General features: G+C 41.8%; 1 protein-coding gene across 1 annotated transcript in view; it reads left to right on the top strand.

The window, feature by feature from the left end:
* Positions 1-9,028, top strand: part of MCM3AP (minichromosome maintenance complex component 3 associated protein) — a 28,589-nt gene that overhangs the window by 584 nt on the left and 18,977 nt on the right. The window contains exons 2-11 of the mRNA XM_026852422.1: positions 4-64; positions 151-374; positions 1,053-1,131; positions 2,990-3,137; positions 4,197-4,381; positions 5,908-6,047; positions 6,534-6,731; positions 6,947-7,215; positions 7,868-8,030; positions 8,599-8,759. Coding sequence (XP_026708223.1) covers positions 4-64; positions 151-374; positions 1,053-1,131; positions 2,990-3,137; positions 4,197-4,381; positions 5,908-6,047; positions 6,534-6,731; positions 6,947-7,215; positions 7,868-8,030; positions 8,599-8,759 — 1,628 coding nt within the window. The remainder of the gene's footprint in view (positions 1-3; positions 65-150; positions 375-1,052; positions 1,132-2,989; positions 3,138-4,196; positions 4,382-5,907; positions 6,048-6,533; positions 6,732-6,946; positions 7,216-7,867; positions 8,031-8,598; positions 8,760-9,028) is intronic.

Raw genomic sequence — 9,028 nt, 5'->3', positions numbered from 1 at the left:
GAGGCCGAGCGGGGACCCTCCGAGGAGCCGCCGCCGGCCGAGGCCCGGGAGCTTCCCCGGGAAGGTAGGCTGGGGCGGGGGTCGGGCCGGGGCCCCCGGCGGCCGGGTGTCACCCCGCGCTCTGAGGTGGGTCACTTTCTCTTTTTCCAGATGCCGCCCCTGCTACCCCCGCCCGCCGGGCCCGGGGCAGCGAGAGCACGGAGGGGCTGGGGGGCCTGTCCCCCGGCGAGCTGACGGCCATCCAGTGCAAGAACATCCCCGATTACCTCAACGACAGGACGGTGCTGGAGAAGCACTTCGGCCAGTTCGTCAAAGTCCGACGGATCATGACCAGGCGCAATAAAAAAACGGCCGTTCTCCACTTTTTTGATCATGTGAGTGTTAGAAGCACTGAGTGCCGGAGCAGCCTTAAACCTGAGTGCTTGTGATGGGCCTGGCCCTGGTGAGAACTGCACCCCTGTTTGGTAACGCAGGGTGGCTTTCACCTGTGGGAAAGCTTTGTGTCACGAGCGCTGTGCTACAGACGGCGGCAGAAGTGTATAGCGCTGCACGTAGAAGTGGTCGCTGCTGGAGCTCTGCCTGGCTTTGGCTGTCCTCTTAGCGTCCAGCTCAGATAGCGAACAGATCTTCCCTGTTTGTTGTCTCGTGTCACCCAAACGTGAGTCATGTGCTCTGCTGTGTTCTTGGCTCGGCAGCACCAAGGGCAAGGTGAGCTCGTGCCAGCCTTGTAGGGTGACCTGCTCGCTGGAAATACTGCCGTTACATCAGTGCTGAGGTGTGTTGAGGAGCCAGTTCAGAGACTGCGCGGTCTGTTCCTGTGTTGTGCTTGAAAACTCACCTTTGGCTCAGGTGCTATAAGCTTGCCGTAGCTCTTAGAAAAGCAGCAATTTTTGTGGAAACTGGTGGTTGCATGGAGGTCTTGAGTGAGAGATTAAAGTGCAGTAACCAGAATTTCATGGAAATTGGTAAATATTTCTCTGGCAAAAACTGCACTGCCCATCTGGTGGTGTGATGCTAACAGGTTTTCATACTCTGCTTTTGTTTTCTTTCAGGCCTCTGCAGCTCTTGCCAGAAAAAAAGCGAAAGAGTTGCACAAAGACATAGTAACGTTTTGGCAAAAGAAGAAAACGAGTAAGTCTGTGTTTTGGAATATGTTTACTGGGTGATATGTAAATGGCATATCATTGCTCTGTTCTTGTTTCCTGATGTGCTGAGATTGATACAGAGATGATCTCCGCAGTAAGGATGTTACAGTTCCAGAAGTAGGATGGTTTTCTTTGACGTTTGCTTGTCAGATTGTTTGGTGCGCAGAGCTTATGGCAGTGTTGAAGGTTATTCTTTGAGAAACATAAGAATAGTTGTTCTGTATTTTATGTGACACCCTGCCTAGCCCTGTCTGTGGCAAAGGCTAATAGTTAATATGTAGGGGAGGGGAAAAAGAACAGGGTAAAGCAAGTAATTCCTTCCAGAATAATTTCTCAGCCTTTAACAGCCTATGGCTGGGGAGCCCTGGGTGCCTGAAGGGGTATCTTAGACCTTGGAGAATTTTCCTCTTGTGGAGTTACCCAGTTGTTTTTGCAAGGTGTGTAAACTTCCAGCATCCACAGTACTGCCCTCTGGTATTGGGAAAGTTTTAAGTGAGCAACTGCAAATCACAGTTGGAAATTGCATTGTTTCTTTCTTAAATTCGTGTTGTTAAAAATATTTTTCTTTATATGAGCCAAAATGCTGTTCCAGCCATATGAAAGAACTGAAGACACTTGAAATGACAGTGTACGTGAGAATTAGAAACCATTCGTGCAGCCACACAATAGGAATATGGTGATGTTAACTTTGTGCTCCTGTCTAGAAGTAGAATGTTCTTTGGAGATGTAGGAAAACTCAGCTTCAAGTGCCTTGCTGCCTGCTTTGGAGCACGGTGTGGGATGTGGGCTTCCAGGGCCTAGGAGAGTGTTCTGAGAACTGTTATGGAGTATCCTGGAGTGACTGTCAGTGTTGCTGAGGTTGCTGTTCTGCCTATCAACAATTATGTGCTGCTTAAACCAAAAAGAGAACTGAGTTTAGGATTCCAGACCTTGTTTGGGGTTAGGGCAAGAGGAGATGTGAACCTTGGTTGTTCACCCCTTAGGCAACTACCTGAACTGTCAGGTGCTTCCCTTTCTTTAGCTTAATGCTGTGTGTGTACCTCTGAGATCCTGGCCTGGGGATGCGCTTCAGCTGTCAGCAAATGAACGGTTCACCGCAGCTTTGACCACCCTCTGACTTGCCTTTCAGAAAACAAGCAGCTGCAGAGTTTGTCTTCCTGAAAATTATCATCTTGTAGCAGCAGCTATAGGGGTGCCTGTTTGCCTTTGACATTTTATTGTGGTATTAAGTGTCTGCAGAAATGTGAATAGCAGTATTCTGAAATAACCAATTTGAGATAATTTAAGAAATCTGACTGGCTGAAAATTTATTCCTGGCAGAAGAAATTCTCTCTTCCTGTGAGGTGTAGATGTAACTCTTGAGAAGGAATCCCAACCTCAGTCTAAGCTTGGGATTCTGAAATAAATTATTAAAATGCTTCAGAAGGAGCACTGGGAATTGTGGTTTACATAGATGAAATGGATTTCACATCCTGTAGGGAGTTACAACTTGTGGATTATATCCCAAACCTGAGAGAATTTAAATTTGGATGATGATCAGACTTCATTTACTGACAATCTGCTGACTGACTATAGTTATTGCTAAGTGACAAGTGTTTTTCAGTAAAATATTCTTTATAGAACAGTGACGCTGACTAGCAATTGGTAGATTTATTTGGTACAGCTTCCAGTGCAAGTTGTCCTGGAAGTTTTGCATGCATGTAGAAAGCTGTGACTTTTAGTTTTATTTTCTAATACTATTTTCTTAAACAAACTGCTCACCACCACACCCCATGTGGGGAAAAAAATGTTGTTGCTTAAACTATTAGGCAAATACCTGGCTTCACGCTTATATGTTACATCAGGTCCAGCAAAAAGAGAATTTTCACCCAAGGAGAAGAAAGCAGGTGAAGATGAAGGAAGGCAAAGCAGTGAAGAGCAAAACTATCAGCATTCCTCTCTTCAGAAGCCTTTAATGAGATCCTCTGCCAGCAGTGTCATGCCTGGTAAAAGGTACGTCTGCTCCTCTGGGAATCCATCTGGCAGGAAATGGGGTGGCTGGGGAAAAATGATGTGTACCAAATAGTCATGTTCTTATCAGGGAGTGTGCTTCCCTTGTCTTTTGGTTTGAATTAGAAGATCTTGCATTTTGTCGGAAAGATATGTCTAACGGCTTATGAAGGTTTTTTACTTTGGTCTGCCTATTTCTTTTGAATATTTTATTCATAACAGCAAATAACACCTGCAATAGTGAGGTGTAAGGGAATTGAATGAAAGAGTGCAGAACCAAACTAGGACCTAGCAGTAAGGACACTGGTGGTCATGATTAAATGAGCTTTTGAAGTGAGTAGCTTCATTTGTCGTTAATAACAGCTCTGTGGAATGAGAGTCCTCTTTTCAGAGTAGCTGGTAAGTTTGGATCGTCATCTTGTCTCACTTCAAGTGAATGCTCTTTGTACAGGAATCCTGTTTCGTGGCAAGGTTGTCATCTTTCTGTGGTACCTTAGTGGTGTGACTAGTTTGACAAAAGTAATTTGGTATGTGCAATTATATGATTATAAAATTAATAATATATTGTGAAGGAGCAAATGTTCCTTGACTTAAAAAGATGTTTGTATCTGGGCCCTTGTAAAATCTTCTGATAATCTCTGTTGTATTAAAAGCATTAGTTTTTTTTCCACACCAAACAGCAGACTAGTTCCTGGCTTAAAATGCAAACTGCTGTGCCATAGTAATGGAAAAATGCAGCCTTCTGGTTCTGTTCGCTCTCGGACAGATTCAGTAATACCATTTCTGTTGTACAGAGGTTGAGACTTTCACTACAGTCGAGAATGCTTGGCTGTGTTGTCAAGGCAGTGCTGAGGACTTAACCAGATTAACTCCCAGTGCTAGTGTTAGCTCATAAAGACCTTAGTATGTTGATATGTACTTTGTTTATTTGATACATTGCCTTGTGAAAAAAAATAATCTTCTAAACAGAGATGTTGAAGTCCTAAAGGAGCAGTGAACTGATGAGGGCTGGGGCATGTGTTAGTGTATTATTGATAAAAAACCCCAAACTTCTATTTTTAGTTCTCCAGCAAAGAAGCCTGGTCTTCGAACAACACTGCAGCATGCAGCAGATCTGTTTGATTCTAGTTCTGAAGGGCAGAGCTCAGAGGCCTTGTCATCTCTCAGTAACCTGGTAGGATTAGTGGCTGAGACATCTGAAGAAAGATACCGTCTTTTGGACCAGAGGGACAAAATCATGCGACAAGGTAATTACACAAGTTAATGAGTGTAACATCTGCTTCTCTGCTGAAAAGTGTTTGGTGTCTGTTGCAAAGCTGTTGCTTTAAAGAGAGAATTTAACATGAACTAGTTTATAAAATTCTGTTGTACATATATGCATTAATTTCTTGTGGAACACACAAATCTGTTTTACTTACTGCATGTGCATATTTCTTGTGGAAGGTGAGTAGCAGACAGTTCATCTTCTGTGAACGAGGCTATGTGGGGAGATTTTCATCCCTACGGGCTCTTTGAAGAAGGCTACCCAAAGCCTAACTGTGTTTCTCTAATTTCAAACTACTACACAGTAACTGTTCCAAGAAATGGCCTTTTGTTTTACAGTGCTGGGTCATAAACACTTCCATCCTGTTCTTACCATTTCAAGGCTGACCCTGCTTTTAATTTAAGATCTTGATTTTAATATCAGCAAATAGATTTCTTGTCTGTTTGATGTGGAATTTCTGGTGCTTAGTTAGGAGAAAAAAAATTGGGCATCTTTTAGAGGCTTCAGTCTTCTCAGCAATACTTTTGATAACCAGGTGGAACGGTAGGAGAAACTTCCCCAAAGTGTCACCAAAACGGGATAAAAGAACTTATCGACACCGATGGGATGTTGATAAGCACACTCCTTTGTTAATGGCTGGGTGTGCAGTGGAGTCATCTCACCAACAACGCACACCTAACTGGTGTAGCGCGTTGATCATAGAGGATGCAGTCATACATATTAATCAGGTTCTCATACATACACATGTAAACTCTTGTAACTCCTTTTCATATTCTCTCTTCTTCCCCTTCATGCGCACTTGAGTCCTGAAATGAATCAGGCGGCTGCTTTTATGACCACCATGGACTCCTGACCTAAAAGAAAAGACCCTCCAATGCCCTTGACCCAAGGATTTTTGGCTTACACTGCAATTTTAACATGCTTTGAGGCCCTTTCACAATGTAACTTTTACAGTACCTGGTCTATAGGGCAATAAATCATCCTGACCAGACAGTCTAACAACGGTACCTCATTGCAAGTCTTATTCTTTGTATAGAAATCTAGTTAATGGTTATCACTAGTCTATGTGGCCTCAGCCTGGGACTTTAAAAGAGGAACTTTGTAGCAGTATATAACTGATTATATAGTCCAAATCATTCCTTATTTAAATCCAAATCATTAAAATCAGCTCAAATTAATAACAGTAACACAACAAGTGGTGCAACTCTGGGACAGGCTCCAGAGTGGGGGAACCCAATCCTTGTGTGTTTCTGACCATGCCAAGGTATGGGTACAGCCTTGCTCTGAGTAGAGTAGGGTGAGAATATCTACAGACCTTGTCTCACCAGCTTTTTTTGAGAACTGTTGCTCTAGCATCATACTTCTGGACATCCATCCATTGACCAATGTACATACTCCAGCTGAGGCATGTGGCACACTTAGGGCTGTGTTGGTACATCAGGGTAATAGCTTGTCATGAAAACAAAAATGAGAAATGCTTAGTGTTTGTTCAATTTTATTTTTTTTTAGCTCGAATAAAAAGGACTGATCTTGGCAAAGCAAAAACTGTTGTTGGCACTTGCCCCGACATGTGTCCTGAAAAGGAGCGCTACATGAGGGAGACGAGAAACCAGCTCAGTATCTTTGAATTACTTCTAGGATCTGACAAGGTATTCAGGGGTTTGTTGTTCCCAGGACATCTGTTTGTGTGCTGCTCATATAAAGCTGTCAGTGTTTAGTTGATCACAGGGTTAATTCTGGGGGAAAAATTCTGGAGGCTATTGCAGTAATTGATGTCTTTCAATTCCCTGTTGTACAACAAGGCTAGAGAATTGCTTTTTCAGTCTAAGTAATGTCTTTTATTTAGCTACAGACAGGCTTTTAGAACTATAGTTCTAAAACTGTAGGGTGGCAGTATACACTGCCTTGAAGGTTATGAGTTTGAGACTAAGTCAACATGTAGGATCCTGCTGTAAAAGAAAACAGAAAACATTTGCTATTGTAGCAGAATGGACACGGGCTGTTGGTGTGAACAGTGGAAGAATGCTTTAACAGTCTGCTCCTTACTAGACTAAAGGCATGGATGGGATGAAATCCCCTCTTCTGAAAAGCTGAACGTACTCCTTGGGTTTGATTCTTTTCTCCATGTCTTGCAGGTAGATCATGGAGCAGCAATCAAAGAATATAGTAGGTCTTCAGCAGATCAGGAGGAACCTTTGCCCCATGAATTGAGACCCTCTGAGGTGTTGAGCATGACCATGGACTATTTAGTGACAAACATTATGGACCAAGGAGAAGGAAACTACCGAGAGTGGTATGACTTTGTCTGGAACAGAACTCGTGGAATAAGAAAGGTAAGCACTAGTGAATGGAGGTGTTTGATGATAGAAAGCAAAAGATCACATAATGCTGTGAAAAGTGAGGCAAAAAGCAGTAGTAATTCAAATGTTTTGAATTGCAAAATGACTCGAAGCACGGTTGAAATGAGTTTTCCAAAGGTAGGGCCAGATGACTATGCTCAACAGCAGTTTAAAAATACATGCAATGCTTTCTTTATCATTCTGTTTAGGATATAACCCAGCAACATCTCTGCAACCCTCTGATGGTGTCTCTGATTGAGAAGTGCACTCGCTTTCACATCCACTGTGCTCACCACTTGTGTGAAGAGCCCATGTCCTCCTTTGATGCCAAAATCAACAATGAGAACATGACTAAATGCCTGCAGAGCTTGAAGGAGATGTATCAGGACCTGGCTAACAAGGGGATTTACTGCAAGAGTGAAGCAGAGTTCAGAGGTTATAATGTCTTGCTGAATCTCAACAAGGGTGATATTCTCAGGTGGGAGCAACAGATAACACTTCTCCCTTTTACCTATGGGAAGAATTGAGATTAGGATTAAGTCCAGACAAATTCTAATGGAAGTTCTTAGTTGCAAAATTTTTTTGCCAAACAAAGTGTACTGTAGGTATGTTTAATTTTTCAGTAGGTCATTTTAAGTCTTATGTTTTAAGAAAATAAAAAAAAAAGCTTTGTTTTATCTCCTTGAATAACTCACTAGAGCTTCTGCAGGTGGTAAAAAAAGCCACCAACCAAAAAAAAAGTTAAATCTTCACTATTCTCAAACAAGGAAGATTTTGTTCTTTTTGCATAGTGGTATCCAATTTTCACTGCTTTATCTGCAGTAGGACTAAGCAAAAAACATCTTGTGGGCAGAGTCATAGTTTGCTTTTCTGGTCAATCTCTTAACTGCCTTCCTCCCTAGAGGTTGGAGCGATGTACCTAGATAATAACATGCTGATTATGCAAGCATCGTTAGAAGATTAATGATCTGTAAATAATGCCACAAATTTAATTCACAGCCGTTTGTTTTGAACAGGAGTTGCATGTCTTAAAACTCCTAACTTTAATTCCGTTTTGTTACAGGTTGCTACTGGATTGTGATTTTAATATTGAAGCAAAAGGTTTGTGTATGTCTTTTTTGTCTCCACAGAGAAGTACAACAGTTTCATCCAGAGGTTAGAAACTCTCCTGAAGTTAGATTTGCAGTTCAAGCTTTTGCTGCTTTAAACAGCAACAACTTTGTGAGGTTCTTCAAGTTAGTGCAAGCCGCTTCCTATCTGAATGCTTGTCTCCTACACTGCTATTTCAGCCAGGTGAGAAAAAGGCAAATGGATGTTTTTTAAAGTGTTAATCAGTAAAACGGTCTGGAACTTTTGGGAGGAAGTCTTCTTAGCAGAAAACTCGGTAGATGTTTAGCCTTTAAAATAATCTTATGCTTGCTTCTTCAGACGTGATTAAAAATTTAACAAGAGTTTTCTGCAGTGATATAAAAGGCAAATATTAAAATACTACTCTTAACATTTTTCTTCCCATAACTGTGTACAAATACATGTTATTTCCACTAAAAATAATTGGGAAGCAGAGAAGCAGGCCTGAGACTTTTGCAAAGGAAATGTCAACCTGCACTTCCAGAAGACCTTGCAAGCTTTTTCTCCTGTACAAGAATCACAGTGATATGATCAAAATGAACAGTGTTGAGGAGGAGCAGAAACTAGAAAGCAAGTGCATAGAATTTAAGAAGAAAGTTAAATCTGAATAGATGTTTGTGTTTCTATTTGATGACAAAGTACTGATTTCTTTTAAACATTTTTTCATGTATATAGTACATTTTGGGGTCTTTAACTTAGTAGTTACATGGCTTTTTCTTCTGTCTTCCCCCAGATTCGTAAAGATGCTCTCAAATCTCTCAATATTGCCTACACTGTGAGCACCCAAAGATGTACAGTGTTTCCCTTGGATCACCTGGTCCGTATGCTATTGTTCAAAGATTGTGAGGAAGCAACCAATTTTATCAGTTATTATGGCCTGAGTGTATCTGATGGGTAAGTGTAAGGAAAAGGGTGCCTGTGCCTTAAGATGCCTAGTGCAGTTAGACTGAAGTTACATGAAGTGTTAATGGGCTGCTCCTGCAGTCTGCAACCAGGAAAAAAAAAAAATGGGAAGGGTAGGGGCTGGGCATTGTAAGCAAAGCACTAGGATAGTGATGGGTGCAAATTTTAATAATATCTTCTATTTTATTGCTGTAATTATGAAAAGTTCTTTAATTGTGCATCTTTCCCTCAAGAAGTGGGGTTTGTATCCCTGTAACTAC

Source organism: Athene cunicularia (assembly GCF_003259725.1).
Source record: "Athene cunicularia isolate RWA chromosome 7 unlocalized genomic scaffold, athCun1 chr7_part1, whole genome shotgun sequence".
Taxonomy (NCBI): Eukaryota; Metazoa; Chordata; class Aves; order Strigiformes; family Strigidae; genus Athene; species Athene cunicularia.
Note: the sequence above shows the minus strand (reverse complement) of the source record. Positions and strands in the feature narration are given on the sequence as shown.